This window comes from Mercenaria mercenaria, chromosome 19 (assembly GCF_021730395.1).
Source record: "Mercenaria mercenaria strain notata chromosome 19, MADL_Memer_1, whole genome shotgun sequence".
In the NCBI taxonomy this organism is placed as follows: Eukaryota; Metazoa; Mollusca; class Bivalvia; order Venerida; family Veneridae; genus Mercenaria; species Mercenaria mercenaria.
In genome coordinates this window covers 18,066,378-18,086,723 of record NC_069379.1, presented here as the reverse complement: position 1 = coordinate 18,086,723, position 20,346 = coordinate 18,066,378, and the positions used below count along the sequence as shown (strand labels likewise).

The window sequence follows — 20,346 nt, the reverse complement described above, 5'->3', positions numbered from 1 at the left end:
CAATTAAAAATAGTACAGGGAAAAAGGTATGTGTATACCTGGGAGTAATGATTGTCCGTTCTGACTGGTCAGTCACGTAACCAAACCCAAGAAGCGATTTTTTTTTTTTTGCAAAGTTCAATTTTTTTACTTCATTTACATTTTTTTATTTTATATTTTGACAAAATTTGCTACACTTCATGTCTATATCATATTGAAAAAAAAAAGTCTTATCAAGCGAATTTCCCATGCCATGCGAACGATGTAAACAGAGGATCATCTCATTCACAAGAAAATTACTTAAATAAAGTAGCAATATTCATATGTTTTTTGTCCGATATTTTGGGTGAACTAAGATAGTTCTTGAAAAAATGTGACAAGATATACATGTTTCGATTTATGGAAGTTATTATGGAAGTCTATGGGAAAATATTTGGTGTTCTCTAGCCAAATATAGTAGGTTGACGTCTAATAACTAGTGATGGGCAAATCGGTTAGATCTGCCAACCGATTAATCGGCATAATCGGACAAGCCAACCGATTCGATTAATCGGATATAATCGGATAATCGGTTACTCTAGTTGCATATCTGTAAGTTCACCTCACAATGTATGTTTTATGTCATTACTTAAGAAATGAACCTCACAGATATCAAATATCCTATTTCTATTGTGTCCCTTCATAAATATGAGTAAGTTAACAGCATAAAAGTAAAATATTTGTGAAGATAGTAACCTTCGAATCAGGTACTGTCTTAATTTCACCAGGGACTTATCCAGTGATATTATGTTATTAAATTAAAATTATTTGGAGCAAAAAAGATATTAACGATTTATGAATTCTTAGTTAACGACTGGAATGATTTCAATCCCACAAAATCAAAAATTGAAAATATTTTTGCTCTTATGCTTGCGTTATGCTATGCACACTGCCATACTAATGTCAAGAGTTTAGGCTGATGGTTTTCCCGGCTTAATTTTGTAAAAGCCATATATCTTCCAAAATCTGGGTGATCACAGATGACATCAATTTCTTTTGACACTTTGGAGGAAGCCATTTTTACGTATAGTAGTTTCCCTTGGCGTAATTGCCCCAAAGAACCGTAAATACTAAAAAGAAAAAGATCAGAAACAACTAAATTATCCGTTAGGGTTTCAAGTAATTAATCGGTCAGGGAAAAGTGAAGTCGGCGATCGCGCTCATGAATGCAACGCCGACGATTATTCGATTGTCGCCCCATCACTACTAATAACATATTCTGCATGCCTTATGAAAGATTCAGAGTGCGTGAATTAAGTGTAACACTATTCTGTTATACCATGTCAATTTATGTAAGACAGTACATTATTTTTGGTATCACACTTTCTCGGCGTCTGTATGGTTCAAAATAATCTGCCGGAGTGACGTCAGTATTTTCGTGTTTTAATGAAAATGTGCATGTTTTATTTTTCATTTAAGAATGTTTATTTCTCTTCATTGTGATAATTTTCAATGAAATACTTACGTTAAAGATATTTTTGAATGAAATACTTACGATAAACTTTCAGATTAAAGTTTTTCTCCGAGTCTCCTAGCGCGTTCTTTGCTAGGCATGTGAACATCTTACTGTCTGTTACATGTACGTTTGTCATGGTGATGGATTTGGGAGAAACAGTAGTCCTGGTGTGGTCTAATCCTGTCGAATAAATCATAAAATATAATTATGATATTTGACAATGCTAAAGCATTAATCCAACTTACCAGTTTCGTTTCCGATGCGGACGGATAATAATAACAATACTACTACTACTACTAATAATAATAATAAGGGGAGATAACTAGAGGCACATACTATATACAAGCATAGTTAACACTAAGTTCGAACCTTTTACCGTATATTTTCGCTTATAAGACACATTATTAGTAGTCATATTTCCAGTTCAAGAGTGGGGTGCATCTTATTAAGCGTGTACTACAAGGAAATTAAAAGAAAAAGAAACCCCAGATTGACTGTCCGATTTCGGAGTGCGTCTTATAAGCGAAAATTTGACAGGGAATATTATATTCACCTGAAGGGTTTGGATTCCACGTAAGCGTCGGAGGTGGGTACCCTGCTGGGTTACAGTTCAAGGTCACATTTGATCCCTCTGTGACCTTTATTTCCTGAACTTGCTCTGTGAACTCGGGGATACCTAAATGTGTTAAAAATAAAAAAGCAACAAATAGTTCACTTAGGTCAACATAAAATCATTGGTATTTTCTATTCAGTTGAAGATATTTTGTACCAAAGGAAAACAAAGAACGCTGAAGTTGACATTTCAATGAGTAAGTATGAAAATTTACAGTTTTGACCAATGAAAATGTGTTTATTAATAGATCATATAATCATGTATATACCAAGACTTGTACAACATGGAGCAGCAAGAGCGTCAGCGTTATCTCCCTTAGCACCCTTCTGTCCCGGTAGACCTGCAGTCAAATATAGAATAATATCATTTACGGTTATCAAAAGGGGATATATATATATATACAAATGTTGTATGATTTTGGATTTCAAACATGAAGTGTCATTAAAATTGTATCTAGAAATATTTTACCCCGCGAAACAACGCCACAGTTAGTCTTATGTGCCTATGAATTCCAAACGCTTGATGAGTTCTATAGCGAAATTGATAAGCTGAGCAACAGTCTTTAGATTTATATAATATTGCATCAGAATATGAAAGAATCAGTCCCTATTGACTTTGTAGAAATAAGGATGATTCTGTCACAGAGATCCAGTAGAAAGGGGAAACATATGGGCAGGTTCATTTCATTATTGCAGCGAACGCTGTTCCCCACAGATAATTGGTTTCGCATTTGTTTGGCTTCCGGACACTGTCAAAGTACACCGGGGTACATCCAAGTGCACCGTTCTCGCTAGAAAGGCATCTGTATTAATTTTTCTTGACACTAAAAGTACCGAAAATCAAATACACCAAAACAAAGATCCCATTATTTGCTGTTGAACAAGAAATAAAACAAATTCGAAGTTATCTTTAAAATTTCATGTCCGTCACGTGACCTGCATCGAAGTAAATATTCTTTGCTCAGAAACCAGCGTAAAAATTACGCTTGCATCTCGTGAAATAGTCTTAAGCTGGGTTTGATGAAACTAATAGACCCTTAATTATTTATACCTGGGCTTCCATTTAGTCCCACGCCTCCTTGTACACCCTTTAGTCCAGGAAGTCCTGTTTCACCTTTAATACCTACAAAGTTTCAGAAACAAAAATTAACAATATATATTCTGATCAATAAACAAAAAATACAGTTATTGAACTACTAGTATGTGTAAAACTGAACCTGCGTGTTCGTTTTATAAATGAGTATTCAAACGCCTTTTTTATCAGAAATATATCATGTACGGTATGTAACGGCTAAAAGTGAGCCAAACCAGCGTTCCTGGATAACAAACATGTACTGAACTGTTTTACGTAAATAACACTCAACTTCTCCACATGAACCGGAGAGAACATGAACCTCACCAGGAAATCTCGATTCATAGTACTGCGGTTTATCTACTGTAGGAACCGTTCTAGTGTTATATATTTGAATCTGACAGATATATTATTAATGAATATCATGACTTTCAATATTAAAACTATAAAAAGTTTCAGGGTAACAAGAAACATTATATTTGCTGAGAAGTCATTGAATTTCGTGAGAAAGTGATTTTTGCTTTCGGACACAACATGAATGGGAAATTTTACTTGTTCGTTAGGAAAGAATTTAATGAATCGACCCAACCATGAAATCGAAGAAGATTAATCACCCATGAAAACCACTGATTCTACAAGTATTTCTTTTTTCTTATAGTTTAAAACCAATGTTAAATATTGATGTTTATAGTCTTCTCTTCTAGACTTCAACTGGACGAAGAGAAATTTTACTCTATTTCAGTTACACTTTAGGTTGCTGCCGGCAAGTGATCCTCCCTTTGCGACCATTGTAGTCCATGATCAGCCTGCATATCCGTGCAGCCTGATCATGATCTGCACTGTTCGCTAATCAGTCAGTAAATTTTCAGTGAACACCCAATGATAAAATGGTACTGCACAAATTGAATGACGGACCAGTCCATTCTAGAAATGTAGCAGGGTAAAGGTTAAAAGTTGGGGAGCAAGCTGAACTCAACAAACCCTACCTTGAGGTCCCATAACTCCACGATTTCCTTTAGCCCCTGGGACACCGTACAAACCCATTTGTCCCTTTTCTCCTTTGTCACCTTTTGGTCCTTTAAATGAAATCAAGGAACAGTATGCATGCATTTTATTATAAAAGACATCAAGTTAAAGCCTGTACCGTATATTTTCTCTTATAAGACGCATTATCAGGAGTCATATTTCCAGTTCAGAGAGTGGCGAGCATCTTATAAGCGTTTACTACAAGGAAACTAAAAGAAAAAGAAAGCCGAGAGTGCATGTCCGACGTCTTATATGAAAGTGCGTCTTATAAGCGAAAATATACGTAACCACTTTACGAATTAATTATGCAGTACGATCTCATTATGCTATCTGATCTCATTATTCAATCCGATCTCATTATGCAATCCAATTACATTATGCAGTTTCACATAGATTTACTGCCTAGAGAATAAATTACCCTTAAATAGCGTCCTTTTTATTAAGCAATATGTTTAGAAATGATACAAAATTTTTAGCACGTAACTAAAGCTGACTTAATGTTAATATTGCCCTTTTAATTGTATAACCATTGTGTAATGACCAAAAGATTAAGATAATTAGGTTAAGGCTTTTACACTGATATGGCAGTTCTGACATTTAGTACAGTCAATTTTATATTAAATAAGCCTTATTTTATAAATAAGGAGGTACCAGCAGTTCCAACTCTTCCGTCCGGACCGACCGCACCCATTTCACCCTTAGCACCATCTTTACCCGCAACGCCTGGTTCCCCTTTCGAACCTTAAATTGTCATGACATATCCAATGATGTAATAAACAATCTATCTCATCTGGCACCGTATTGCTAATTGCAATGGGCAATTTATATATTTAATTTAAAGCAAAGTTAATTAGGCATTATCTGTATATTTTTGTGCCTCATGTTGACATTTCTAAAAACTCTTTTCTCTCTAGGGACTTATTTTCTATAAAATACGGATTTTAAAGGAATAACTTCCATACAGAATAATTTCATCTACAAGACATACCTACAGCCACAACTGTGTTGAAGACCACCTCCGAAAAACAGCCACAACTACAAAACCACCTTACCAAGGCCATTATTTTCTATTCCGATTTAACCAATCTTAGTATAAATTAATCTGTGTGTAGAGACCAGCTGCCCATAAAGAACACTTTAACTTTTTTTTATTTCTCTAGGGCGGTTTTAACAGAACGTTTAATCGTAAAGAAACATTCTCCAAATATAAAAACAACCTTTCGGTCTTTAATGTCCAAGAACATTATTATTTGTTACAATAAAAATCTTACTGAACAATCTTTTGATTAGGGATGGCAACGAATAGCATTTTTGGTATTCGAATATTCGGTCAACCTTCCGAACGAATATTCGAATATTCGGTCTTCAAGTGATCAACAAATCAGCTCAAAATCCTACGTGTTTTTCATACCCTAATCAGCGACATGCATTAATTCTACTTTCGTTTACACCGGAAGTCATTGACGAATTAAAACTGACAAATCGTTCTCATCGCTTGTTTATCTTTTGGAGTATAAAATACTCGTTGTTTGCCTTTATATACAAATAATTTATATAGAATTTATTTATTTCTTACAGGGGTGTAGCCCTCGCGTAAGTGAAGTTTTTCAACGCATATTACACGTAACCGACTTCTTATAGGATGATCGCGTGAAATACTTCAAAGGCATTGCTTGCTTTTTGACAGTAGATGCACTGCGGGTGGGATAAGGGTAATTTTAAGGAAAAAAATGGCTTAACTTTAAGTCTCTTTGTCTGAAAATTGAGTATTGATTTTTTTTTAAAAAAGTTAACCATACAAAATGCATTTATTCGTCATTTCATTCAGATAATCCGATTTACGTCAAAAAATGATATGCATCCCATTTGACTTGTTTGCTACACTTTTCGGCATTTTTCTTTACACAAATACGTCTTTTATCGACTTTGATTGAAATCCGAGTAATTAGTTGAAGTGCTGTCTGATCATTTTTAATTACACACGGTTCGCACCTACCGAAAACAAGGCGAGCTCTAACCGATTTACATCAATTTGTGACCATTAAAAATTTCTAAAGGTAAGCAATTAGCGGTATTAACTACGAGTACACTGTCATCACCATAGCGATGTACAATCTCGGTACGCTAATATACAAGTTTAAGTTTCAAACTTTGCTAATATACAAAATGACACGTCTGACAAAGAAAGAAGCCATTTTCGCGCGAATTTATAATGAAAGCGGGTTTCGGCAAATTAGATAAACAAACATTTTTTGTTCTTTCATTTGGGTTTTATTTATTTTTCATGATCTTATATTTTTTCCGAATATTCGAACAGTATTCGAATATTCGTGTAATGAACGAATATTCGAATATTCGAATATTCGTTGCCATCCCTACTTTTGATCTATGAATAAAGAAAACTTAGCCTTTTACCTTGTGGCCCCATAACTCCATGGTCACCTTTAGCTCCGGGTATCCCGAATAAGCCAGGCTCTCCTTTTTGACCTACAATTGATCAATTGTAACTTTAACAAAGCGACATCTGAACACGTGATATGTTTGTTTGTTTTGGGTTTAACGCCGTTTTTCAACAGTATTTCAGTCATGTAACGGCGGGCAGTTAACCTAACCAGTGTTCCTGGATTCTGTACCAGTACAAACCTGTTCTCTGCAAGTAACTGCCAACTTCCCCACATGAATCAGAGGTGGAGGACTAATGATTTCAGACACAATGTCGTTTATCAAATAGTCACGGAGAACATACGCCCCGCTCGAGGATCGAACTCACGACCCCGCGATCCGTAGACCAACGATCTTACCTACTGAGCTAAGCGGGCGGGCACGAACACGTGATATAGCCCCTATCATGTATAATATATAGCTGATTTAATGGATTGCCGGTCACTCCCGAGGTCTGAAAGAGCGATGGCAAATAGCTGGCAAGTCACCCAAAAAGCTTAATTACATGATATCAGAAATATGAGCCGTGCCATGAGAAAACCAACATAGTGGGTTTGCGACCAGCACGGATCCAGACAAGCCTGCGCATCCGCGCAGTCTGGTCAGGATCCATGCTGTTCGCTTTCAAAGCCTATTACAATTAGAGAAACTGTTAGCGAACAGCATGGATCCTGACCAGACTGCGCGAATGCGCAGGCTGCTTTGGATCCATGCTGGTCGCAAAGCCACTATGTTGGTTTTCTCATGGTGCGGCTCATTAATATATTTTCATTTTTCTTTCAAGACTGGCTTTATCAAAGCACAGTTTAGTGCTGCCAGTCAATAGTATTAACTTTGGATCGGTGATTAATATATGGAATCGTGCAATAAACAACTATTTCATCACACTACTATTACACAAAGTGAACTGCAGAGCAACATTTTACATTTGTCCGTGCATTTATATATTTTATTTATCCTTGGATCTTTAAATGAAATATTATTAAAGTTTGCTATGTATGGAAGGCCGGTGCACCATGCTAATTGCCATATGCTAAATGAAATTATATTTAATGCTAAATGTCAAACTAAGTTAATGTAACGGCGACCAGTTAACCTAATCAGGGTTCCTGGATTCTGTACTAGTACAATCTTGTTCTCCGCAAGCAACTGCAAACTTCCTCACATAAATGAGAGGTGGAGGACGAATGAAGTCAGACACGGTGTCAGTTTTATCAAATCATCACAGAGATGACCAAAAACTTGCATGCACATGTATGCATTTTTTTTCTTTTAACACATACAAATGGATGTTAATGCCCGTAAACCGAGACACATTATTTCTGGCATTAACCGATAACCGACAAGTGAGAACGTTACATGTAAAATACTGTATCTGCTTCCGGAATAAAAGAGGATCTTCCGGTCTGTCCCTCTTTTTTGCCGCTATACGGAGTTTTTACTGGTGAAAATCACAGCAAAAATTGAAGAAAGCGCAGACCACAGCAACACAAAATCAAAATTTGTTCGTACGTACGAACAAAATTCCAAATAAAATTTACAAATTCTTGTTCATTTCTCACATTCTTAAATGCAATTTGGAATTTTGTTCGTACGTACGAACAATCCTGGCTGTTCGTACGTACGAACAATAATCCATATTCCGTATTATTTTTCAGTTCTGACATGCTGTTCAAACAGCTCAGATTTGTTCGTACGTCCGAACAAAATTCCAAAATAGCTTTAAAATTTCTTTTTCATTTCTCACTATCATTTGTTCATACGTATGAACAGCCTGGATTTGTTCGTACGTACGAACAAATGAGAGAACCAAAAAAGAATTTATTCTTAAAAAAATGCAATTTGGAATTTTGTTCGGACGTACGAACAAATCCTGTCCATATTATTTTTCAATTCTGATATTCTGTTCAAACAGCCCAGATTTGTTCGGACGTCCGAACAAAATTCCAAAATAGCTTTAAAATTTCTTTTTCATTTCTCACTATCATTTGTTCATACGTATGAACAGCCTGGATTTGTTCGTACGTACGAACAAATGAGAGAATCAAAAAAGAATTTATTCTTAAAACAAGAGCACCGCCTTGCGGGTGCTGACGCTCATCTGATTTTTTTTGTGTAATAGAAATATTGTCCTACCCATGATTTTCTAAGTCTAAAAAGGGCCATCATTCTTGCAAAAAGCAGGATAGAGTTATGTTTCTTAATGTTCAGTGTCCACTTATGATGGTGAAAAACTGTTGCAAGTTTTAAAGCAATAGCTTTGATAGTTTATGAGAAAAGTTGACTTAAACATAATACTCAACCAAGAAAATGATTTTCTAAGTCCAAAAGGGGCAATAATTATTGCAAAAAGCCGGATGGAGTTATGTTGCTTGCTGTACAGGGTCAGCTTATGATGGTCAACAAGTGTTGCAAGTTTCAAAGCAATAGCTTTGATAGTTTAAGAGAAAAAGTTGACCTAAACATAAAACTTAACCAAGAAATCTGATATTTTTTAAGTACAAAAGGGGCCATAAATCTTGCAAAAAGCAGGATGGAGTTATGTTTCTTGCTGTACAGGGTCAACTTATGATGGTGAAAAACTGTTGCAAGTTTTAAAGCAATAGCTTTGATAGTTTAGGATAAAAGCTGACCTAAACATAAAACTTAACCATAAAAAAAAAAGTTTCTAAGTCCAAAAGGGGCAATAAATCTTGCAAAAAGCAAGATGGAGTTATGTTTCTTGAGGTACAGGGTCTGCTTATGATGGTGAACAAGTATTTCAAGTTTCAAAGCAATAGCTTTGATAGTTTAGGAGAAAAGTTGACCTAAACATAAAACTTAACCAAGAAATCTGATATTTTCTAAGTACAAAAGGGGCCATAAATCTTGCAAAAAGCAAGATGGAGTTATGTTTCTTGATGTACAGGGTCTGCTTATGATGGTGAACAAGTATTCCAAGTTTCAAAGCAATAGCTTTGATAGTTTAGGAGAAAAGTTGACCTAAACATAAAACTTAACCAAGAAATCTGGTATTTTCTAAGTACAAAAGGGGCCATAAATCTTGCAAAAAGCAAGATGGAGTTATGTTTCTTGCTATACAGGGTCAGCTTATGATGGTGAACAAGTATTCCAAGTTTCAAAGCAATAGCTTTGATAGTTTAGGAGAAAAGCATCTCATTCACAAGAAAATTACTTAAATAAAGTAGCAATATTCATATGTTTTTTGTCCGATATTTTGGGTGAACTAAGATAGTTCTTGAAAAAATGTGACAAGATATACATGTTTCGATTTATGGAAGTTATTATGGAAGTCCTATGGGAAAATATTTGGTGTTCTCTAGCCAAATATAGTAGGTTGACGTCTAATAACTAGTGATGGGCAAATCGGTTAGATCTGCCAACCGATTAATCGGCATAATCGGACAAGCCAACCGATTCGATTAATCGGATATAATCGGATAATCGGTTACTCTAGTTGCATATCTGTAAGTTCACCTCACAATGTATGTTTTATGTCATTACTTAAGAAATGAACCTCACAGATATCAAATATCCTATTTCTTTTGTGTCCCTTCATAAATATGAGTAAGTTAACAGCAATAAAAGTAAAATATTTGTGAAGTTTAGTAACCTTCGAATCAGGTACTGTCTTAATTTCACCAGGGACTTATCCAGTGATATTATGTTATTAAATTAAAATTATTTGGAGCAAAAAAGATATTAACGATTTATGAATTCTTAGTTAACGACTGGAATGATTTCAATCCCACAAAATCAAAAATTGAAAAAAATTTTTGCTCTTATGCTTGCGTTATGCTATGCACACTGCCATACTAATGTCAAGAGTTTAGGCTGATGGTTTTCCCGGCTTAATTTTGTAAAAGCCATATATCTTCCAAAATCTGGGTGATCACAGATGACATCAATTTCTTTTGACACTTTGGAGGAAGCCATTTTTAACGTATAGTAGTTTCCCTTGGCGTAATTGCCCCAAAGAACCGTAAATACTAAAAGAAAAAGATCAGAAACAACTAAATTATCCGTTAGGGTTTCAAGTAATTAATCGGTCAGGGAAAAGTGAAGTCGGCGATCGCGCTCATGAATGCAACGCCGACGATTATTCGATTGTCGCCCCATCACTACTAATAACATATTCTGCATGCCTTATGAAAGATTCAGAGTGCGTGAATTAAGTGTAACACTATTCTGTTATACCATGTCAATTTATGTAAGACAGTACATTATTTTTGGTATCACACTTTCTCGGCGTCTGTATGGTTCAAAATAATCTGCCGGAGTGACGTCAGTATTTTCGTGTTTTAATGAAAATGTGCATGTTTTATTTTTCATTTAAGAATGTTTATTTCTCTTCATTGTGATAATTTTCAATGAAATACTTACGTTAAAGATATTTTTGAATGAAATACTTACGATAAACTTTCAGATTAAAGTTTTTCTCCGAGTCTCCTAGCGCGTTCTTTGCTAGGCATGTGAACATCTTACTGTCTGTTACATGTACGTTTGTCATGGTGATGGATTTGGGAGAAACAGTAGTCCTGGTGTGGTCTAATCCTGTCGAATAAATCATAAAATATAATTATGATATTTGACAATGCTTAAGCATTAATCCAACTTACCAGTTTCGTTTCCGATGCGGACGGATAATAATAACAATACTACTACTACTAATAATAATAATAATAAGGGGAGATAACTAGAGGCACATACTATATACAAGCATATTAACACTAAGTTCGAAACCTTTTACCGTATATTTTCGCTTATAAGACACATTATTAGTAGTCATATTTCCAGTTCAAGAGTGGGTGCATCTTATTAAGCGTGTACTACAAGGAAATTAAAAGAAAAAGAAACCCCAGATTGACTGTCCGATTTCGGAGTGCGTCTTATAAGCGAAAATTTGACAGGGAATATTATATTCACTGAAGGGTTTGGATTCCACGTAAGCGTCGGAGGTGGGTACCCTGCTGGGTTACAGTTCAAGGTCACATTTGATCCCTCGTGACCTTTATTTCCTGAACTTGCTCTGTGAACTCGGGGATCCCTAAATGTGTTTAAAAATAAAAAAGCAACAAATAGTTCACTTAGGTCAACATAAAATCATTGGTATTTTTATTCAGTTGAAGATATTTTGTACCAAAGGAAAAACAAAGAACGCTGAAGTTGACATTTCAATGAGTAAAGTATGAAAATTACAGTTTGACCAATGAAAATGTTTTTAATAGATCATATAATCATGTATATACCAAGACTTGTACAACATGGAGCACAAGAGCGTCAGCGTTATCTCCCTTAGCACCCTTCTGTCCCGGTGACCTGCAGTCAAATATAGAATAATATCATTTACGGTTATCAAAAGGGGTATATATATATACAAATGTTGTATGATTTTGGATTTCAAACATGAAGTGTCATTAAAATGTATCTAGAAATATTTTACCCCGCGAAACAACGCCACGTTAGTCTTATGTGCCTATGAATTCCAAACGCTTGATGAGTTCTATAGCGAAATTGATAAGCGAGCAACAGTCTTTAGATTTATATAATATTGCATCAGAATATGAAAGAATCAGTCCCTATTGACTTTGTAGAAATAAGGATGATTCTGTCACAGAGATCCAGTAGAAAGGGGAAACATATGGGCAGGTTCATTTCATTATTGCAGCGAACGCTGTTCCCCACAGATAACTGGTTTCGCTTTTGTTTGGCTTCCGGACACTGTCAAAGTACACCGGGTACATCCAAGTGAAACGTTCTCGCTAGAAAGGCATCTGTATTAATTTTTCTTGACACTAAAGTACCGAAAATCAAATACACCAAAACAAAGATCCCATTATTTGCTGTTGAACAAGAAATAAAACAAATTCGAAGTTATCTTTAAAATTTCATGTCCGTCACGTGACCTGCATCGAAGTAAATATTCTTTGCTCAGAAACCAGCGTAAAAATTACGCTTGCATCTCGTGAAATAGTCTTAAGCTGGGTTTGATGAAACTAATAGACCCTTAATTATTTATACCTGGGCTTCCATTTAGTCCCACGCCTCCTTGTACAACCCTTTAGTCCAGGAAGTCCTGTTTCACCTTTAATACCTACAAAGTTTCAGAAACAAAAATTAACAATATATATTCTGATCAATAAACAAAAAAATACAGTTATTGAACTACTAGTATGTGTAAAACTGAACTGCGTGTTCGTTTTTAAATGAGTATTAAAAACGCCTTTTTTATCAGAAATATATCATGTACGGTATGTAACGGCTAAAAGTGAGCCAAACCAGCGTTCCTGGATAACAAACATGTACTGAACTGTTTTACGTAATAACACTCAACTTCTCCACATGAACCGGAGAGAACATGAACCTCACCAGGAAATCTCGATTCATAGTACTGCGGTTTATCTACTGTAGGAACCGTTCTAGTCTTATATATTTGAATCTGACAAAATTATTATTAATGAATATCATGACTTTCAATATTAAAACTATAAAAAGTTTCAGGGTAACAAGAAACATTATATTTGCTGAGAAGTCATTGAATTCGTGAGAAAGTGATTTTTGCTTCGGACACAACATGAATGGAAATTTTACTTGTTCGTTAGGAAAGAATTTAATGAATCGACCCAACCATGAAATCGAAGAAGATTAATCACCCATGAAAACCACTGATTCTACAAGTATTTCTTTTTTCTTATAGTTTAAAAACAATGTTAAATATTGATGTTTATAGTCTTCTCTTCTAGACTTCAACTGGACGAAAGAAATTTTACTCTATTTCAGTTACACTTTAGGTTGCTGCCGGCAAGTGATCCTCCCTTTGCGACCATTGTAGTCCATGATCAGCCTGCATATCCGTGCAGCCCGATCATGATCTGCACTGTTCGCTAATCAGTCAGTAAATTTTCAGTGAACACCCAATGATAAATGGTACTGCCCCAAATTGAATGACGGACCAGTCCATTCTAGAAATGTAGCAGGGTAAAGGTTAAAAGTTGGGGAGCAAGCTGAACTCAACAAACCTACCTTGAGGTCCCATAACTCCACGATTTCCTTTAGCCCCTGGGACACCGTACAAACCCATTTGTCCCTTTTCTCCTTTGTCACCTTTTGGTCCTTTAAATGAAATCAAGGAACAGTATGCATGCATTTTATTATAAAAGACAACAAGTTAAAGCCTGTACCGTATATTTTCTCTTATAAGACGCATTATCAGGAGTCATATTTCCAGTTCAGAGAGTGGCGAGCATCTTATAAGCGTTTACTACCCAAAGGAAACTAAAAGAAAAAGAAAGCCCGAGATGCATGTCCGCGTCTTATATGAAAGTGCGTTCTTATAAGCGAAAATATACGTAACCACTTTACGAATTAATTATGCAGTACGATCTCATTATGCTATCTGATCTCATTATTCAATCCGATCTCATTATGCCAAACCAATTACATTATGCAGTTTCACATAGATTTACTGCCTAGAGAATAAATTACCCTTAAATAGCGTCCTTTTTATTAAGCAATATGTTTAGAAATGATACAAAATTTTTAGCACGTAACTAAAGCTGACTTAATGTTAATATTGCCCTTTTAATTGTATAACCATTGTGTAATGACCAAAAGATTAAGATAATTAGGTTAAGGCTTTTACACTGATATGGCAGTTCTGACATTTAGTACAGTCAATTTTATATTAATAAGCCTTATTTTTATAAATAAGGAGGTACCAGCAGTTCCAACTCTTCCGTCCGGACGACCGCACCCATTTCACCCTTAGCACCATCTTTACCCGCAACGCCTGGTTCCCCTTTCGAACCTTAATTGTCATGACATATCCAATGATGTAATAAACAATCTATCTCATCTGGCACCGTATTGCTAATTGCAATGGGCAATTTATTTTTTAATTTAAAGCAAAATTAATTAGGCATTATCTGTATATTTTTGTGCCTCATGTTGACATTTCTAAAAAACTCTTTTCTCTCTAGGACTTATTTTCTATAAAAATACGGATTTTAAAGGAATAACTTCCATACAGAATAATTTCATCTACAAGACATACCTACAGCCACAACTGTGTTGAAGACCACCTCCGAAAAACAGCCACAACTACAAAACCACCTTACCAAGGCCATTATTTTCTATTCCGATTTAACCAATCTTAGTATAAATTAATCTGTGTGTAGAGACCAGCTGCCCATAAAGAACACTTTAACTTTTTTTTATTTCTCTAGGGCGGTTTTAACAGAACGTTTAATCGTAAAGAAACATTCTCCAAATATAAAAACAACCTTTCGGTCTTTAATGTCCAAGAACATTATTATTTGTTACAATAAAAATCTTACTGAACAATCTTTTGATTAGGGATGGCAACGAATAGCATTTTTGGTATTCGAATATTCGGTCAACCTTCCGAACGAATATTCGAATATTCGGTCTTCAAGTGATCAACAAATCAGCTCAAAATCCTACGTGTTTTTCATACCCTAATCAGCGACATGCATTAATTCTACTTTCGTTTACACCGGAAGTCATTGACGAATTAAAACTGACAAATCGTTCTCATCGCTTGTTTATCTTTTGGAGTATAAAATACTCGTTGTTTGCCTTTATATACAAATAATTTATATAGAATTTATTTATTTCTTACAGGGGTGTAGCCCTCGCGTAAGTGAAGTTTTTCAACGCATATTACACGTAACCCACTTCTTATAGGATGATCGCGTGAAATACTTCAAAGGCATTGCTTGCTTTTTGACAGTAGATGCACTGCGGGTGGGGATAAGGGTAATTTTAAGGAAAAAATGGCTTAACTTTAAGTCTCTTTGTCTGAAAATTGAGTATTGGGTTTTTTTTAAAAAAGTTAACCATACAAAATGCATTTATTCGTCATTCATTCAGATAATCCGATTTACGTCAAAAAATGATTTTGCATCCCATTTGACTTGTTTGCTTTCACTTTTCGGCATTTTTCTTTACACAAATACGTCTTTTATCGACTTTGATTGAAATCCGAGTAATTGTTGAAGTGCTGTCTGATCATTTTTAATTACACACGGTTCGCACCTACCGAAAACAAGGCCGAGCTCTAACCGATTTACAAACAATTTGTGACCATTAAAAATTTCTAAAGGTAAGCAATTAGCGGTATTAACTACGAGTACACTGTCATCACCATAGCGATGTACAATCCGGTACGCTAATATACAAGTTTAAGTTTCAAACTTTGCTAATATACAAAATGACACGTCTGACAAAGAAAGAAGCCATTTTCGCGCGAATTTATAATGAAAGCGGGTTTCGGCAAATTAGATAAACAAACATTTTTTGTTCTTTCATTTGGGTTTTTTTATTTTTCATGATCTTATTTTTTTCCGAATATTCGAACAGTATTCGAATATTCGTGTAATGAACGAATATTCGAATATTCGAATATTCGTTGCCATCCCTACTTTTGATCTATGAATAAAGAAAACTTAGCCTTTTACCTTGTGGCCCCATAACTCCATGGTCACCTTTAGCTCCGGGTATCCCGAATAAGCCAGGCTCTCCTGTTTTGACCTACAATTGATCAATTGTAACTTTTAAAAAAGCGAAAATCTGAACACGTGATATGTTTGTTTGTTTTGGGTTTAACGCCGTTTTTCAACAGTATTTCAGTCATGTAACGGCGGGCAGTTAACCTAACCAGTGTTCCTGGATTCTGTACCAGTACAAACCTGTTCTCTGCAAGTAACTGCCAACTTCCCCACATGAATCAGAGGTGGAGGACTAATGATTTCAGACACAATGTCGTTTATCAAATAGTCACGGAGAACATACGCCCCGCTCGAGGATCGAACTCACGACCCCGCGATCCGTAGGCCAACGATCTTACCTACTGAGCTAAGCGGGCGGGCACGAACACGTGATATAGCCCCTATCATGTATAATATATAGCTGATTTAATGGATTGCCGGTCACTCCCGAGGTCTGAAAGAGCGATGGCAAAAAGCTGGCAAGTCACCCAAAAAGCTTAATTACATGATATCAGAAATATGAGCCGTGCCATGAGAAACCAACATAGTGGGTTTTTCGACCAGCACGGATCCAGACAAGCTGCGCATCCGCGCAGTCTGGTCAGGATCCATGCTGTTCGCTTTCAAAGCCTATTACAATTAGAGAAACTGTTAGCGAACAGCATGGATCCTGACCAGACTGCGCGAATGCGCAGGCTGCTTTGGATTTCCCTGCTGGTCGCAAGCCACTATGTTGGTTTTCTCATGGTGCGGCTCATTAATATATTTTCATTTTTCTTTCAAGACTGGCTTTATCAAAGCACAGTTTAGTGCTGCCAGTCAATAGTATTAACTTTGGATCGGTGATTAATATATGGAATCGTGCAATAAACAACTATTTCATCACACTACTATTACACAAAGTGAACTGCAGAGCAACATTTTACATTTGTCCGTGCATTTATATATTTTATTTATCCTTGGATCTTTAAATGAAATATTATTAAAGTTTGCTATGTATGGAAGGCCGGTGCACCATGCTAATTGCCATATGCTAAATGAAATTATATTTAATGCTAAATGTCAAACTAAGTTAATGTAACGGCGACCAGTTAACCTAATCAGGGTTCCTGGATTCTGTACTAGTACAATCTTGTTCTCCGCAAGCAACTGCAAACTTCCTCACATAAATGAGAGGTGGAGGACGAATGAAGTCAGACACGGTGTCAGTTTTATCAAATCATCACAGAGATGACCAAAAAACTTGCATGCACATGTATGCATTTTTTTTCTTTTAACACATACAAATGGATGTTAATGCCCGTAAACCGAGACACATTATTTCTGGCATTAACCGATAACCGACAAGTGAGAACGTTACATGTAAAATACTGTGTATTTTCGCTTATAAGACGCACTCGAATATAAGACTCCGGACATGCAATCTGGGTATTGTTTCTTTTAATTTCCTTGTAGTAAACGTTTATAAGATGCTCCCGACTCTCTGAACTGTAAATATGAGTCCAATAATGCGTCTTATAAGCGAAAATATACGGTAACAACCTACCGGACGATCCCTTAGTTCCATCCGGGCCCCTCGCACCTGGTTCTCCCTTAGTACCATTTTCACCCTTAGCCCCTGTATCTCCTTTCAAACCTAAGATTTATACATCAAATGAAGGTTAACTTAATGAAATCATGCCTTTGTTAGAAAATACGACATTGTCTTATCCAGATTTGCTTTGAATGCTAGTCAAACCTGTATATTAAGACAAACAATTTGATTCAGTCAGCCAAGGAAATCACAAAACTTGACTGCTTTTAGAACATAAAACTAATTAAGGAACTTTGTTTATCAGCTGCTTAAAGCAAATGGTACCTTAATACATGTGACCGCTAGGGCCTGATCCAACATTTGGGTCCGCAAGCAATATTTGTATCGAGCCTTCAGTGTTTTTGTACCTTATTCTGTGATCTAAAAAATAAATGAGTGTAGAAAACATATATACCAACCTTGCGGTCCCATAACTCCGTGGTCGCCTTTGGACCCTGGTATTCCGAACAAGCCAGGCTCGCCTTTAAGTCCTGGATTGTATACAATAATATATGCAATAAAATGAGAAACCGGAGAAGAACTCTATAAGACTTGACTTTCGTTCTAATCCTTTTCATCAACTGTACGTGTAATGTGAGTATATAAATATAATTCTGCGGAAATGGATGATTACATCCTTTAAATGGCCAGCTATGTATGTAATTTCTTATTAAACATATAAGTAAGTACTTCCAGCTTTATGCTATAGCTATGTTACTATTGCTTATATGGGACGATTGGTATATTATAATAGAAGGCAGTGTTCAGTAAAATTCATAATGCAGGCTCAGCATAACCTTGCTTACTCCGCGAAATATATCGGTCTTGGCATTCTACTATCTCTTGGGGGGAGGGGGACTTTAGTCTGTATTTAGACCACGTTTTATGTTTTATTCATACGAGATAACTCGTGATGCTACACAAATTCTGTAAAATTATGTCCCTTTTCATCTAGATAACATAACCGGAGCTGGGACAGAAATTTTACTGAGAACGTAAAAGTGAAAACCTATAAAATAGAATATTTTATGTACATGTAAGTCGTGGCTAAAGTCATATACGAACCTTGAGGTCCCATAACTCCATGGTCGCCTTTAGCCCCTGGTATGCCGTACATTCCAGGTTCGCCTTTTTGTCCTGAATTGTATACATATAATAGGATTATTATAACAGTTACATATCTTGATCTGGGATGCTGTATTAGGCTCGAGTGGATTTTGCCAGATCCGATCTCACGAAGCGCATTCGACCTTGCAAAATCCACGAGAGCCGAATACAAAATCCCAGATCTGGCTACAGATATAATGACCCTTTTATTATATACCTCCACCTTTTTGTTTGTTGTTTTGTTACCGAACGGAATCTTCAATGTTTATCGATGTTGAAATAGAAATGAGTAATTTTTTATGTGCGCTATTTATAGAACTGTGAAAGTAGTCCGGCAACATACAATACGAACTACGAACTTTTTTGTGCCTGTTCATATTTACTTGAGAAATACAGGCCGTATTTCAGACAGAATTTAGATAGGTGTAAATAAATAAATAATAAAATATATTATATCGATTTTTGGATCTGTATTCATCAACATTGAAAATAAGACTTAGACATTGAGATGCTAAATTTTCGTTTTCTCTTTCATTAGTTTATTAGAACAAATTTGATGAAAGTGTGAAATTGCGTGCGTTCTGAATCTACAGATCGCTCAATTAAATGTCATCAGGAACAAAGTTATGACAGATACAAGATTTGTCGTTCTTAACTCTAACTTTCAGCCTTCAAACCGTTGATGAATACGGATCCTGAAAACGTCCTAATATATTAAATCGTGATGAGGCATACCATACTTTTTTAATTTCTGGTTCAGGTAAAGTGTTATATTAACTGATCAGAAACATGTTATCGGTTAGAGACATTCCTTTGAAATATTAAAACGAGTTTTCGGAGACGAAAGTCAGAAACAAGAAATGCCATTGGTCAGTTTCAAATGTGTGCTCAAATCAACCAGTCAGACGCTGGATCAAAATCGTCAAATGTTATTGGTATGTCAGCATTTGCCTTGTTTAACACTTCCTGGCGGGCATTGCTTTTATTATTGCTGATGACAGACGCCAGAAAAATAATTAACATATATCATTACATAATTATAGCCGTGTAGTGAGTACAGTATTTATAAGTTATATTATCTCTATGTATCGAAATACAGCAAAAACACACGCATCCTCTTTGTATTTCTGAATATGAATACTAAGTATATGTACCTGGTAAGCAGATATGGCTGTTGTTTCCACAATACTGAGTTAGGATATCAACCTATTATGAAAACAATAATAATAGAAATATTTGCTTCTAGTAAAAAAATAATCCTGTATAATAATTATTCCGACCAAGTTTACTTTCTATATTTGGTATTGCCCATTATTTTAATTAATCTGATATTTTCATCAGCATTTTTTAAATTGTAAGCACCAGTGGCTGAAAGACATCTTTTGTGTCCGACACTTTTTACTCTAAAGGTATTTACGGCAAAAACAATACAACACAATACAAATTAAATTCTGAATCTAAATATATGTACGTACTTGTACCGTTAGAAAAGACTAACCCTTGAACATTTTTCAAGTTTTCACTACTATAA

At 35.6% G+C, this 20,346-nt stretch overlaps 1 protein-coding gene across 1 annotated transcript in view; it reads right to left on the bottom strand.

Annotated features, from left to right (window-relative positions):
* LOC123542270 (titin-like) overlaps positions 1-20,346 on the bottom strand; it is a 42,028-nt gene that overhangs the window by 12,340 nt on the left and 9,342 nt on the right. The window contains exons 4-14 of the mRNA XM_053530933.1: positions 19,970-20,021; positions 18,774-18,845; positions 18,128-18,199; positions 17,682-17,771; positions 6,600-6,671; positions 4,836-4,925; positions 4,145-4,234; positions 3,138-3,209; positions 2,356-2,427; positions 2,028-2,150; positions 1,514-1,654 (exon numbers count right to left, since the gene is read on the bottom strand). Of these exons, the coding sequence (XP_053386908.1) occupies positions 1,514-1,654; positions 2,028-2,150; positions 2,356-2,427; positions 3,138-3,209; positions 4,145-4,234; positions 4,836-4,925; positions 6,600-6,671; positions 17,682-17,771; positions 18,128-18,199; positions 18,774-18,845; positions 19,970-20,021 (946 nt within the window). The remainder of the gene's footprint in view (positions 1-1,513; positions 1,655-2,027; positions 2,151-2,355; positions 2,428-3,137; positions 3,210-4,144; positions 4,235-4,835; positions 4,926-6,599; positions 6,672-17,681; positions 17,772-18,127; positions 18,200-18,773; positions 18,846-19,969; positions 20,022-20,346) is intronic.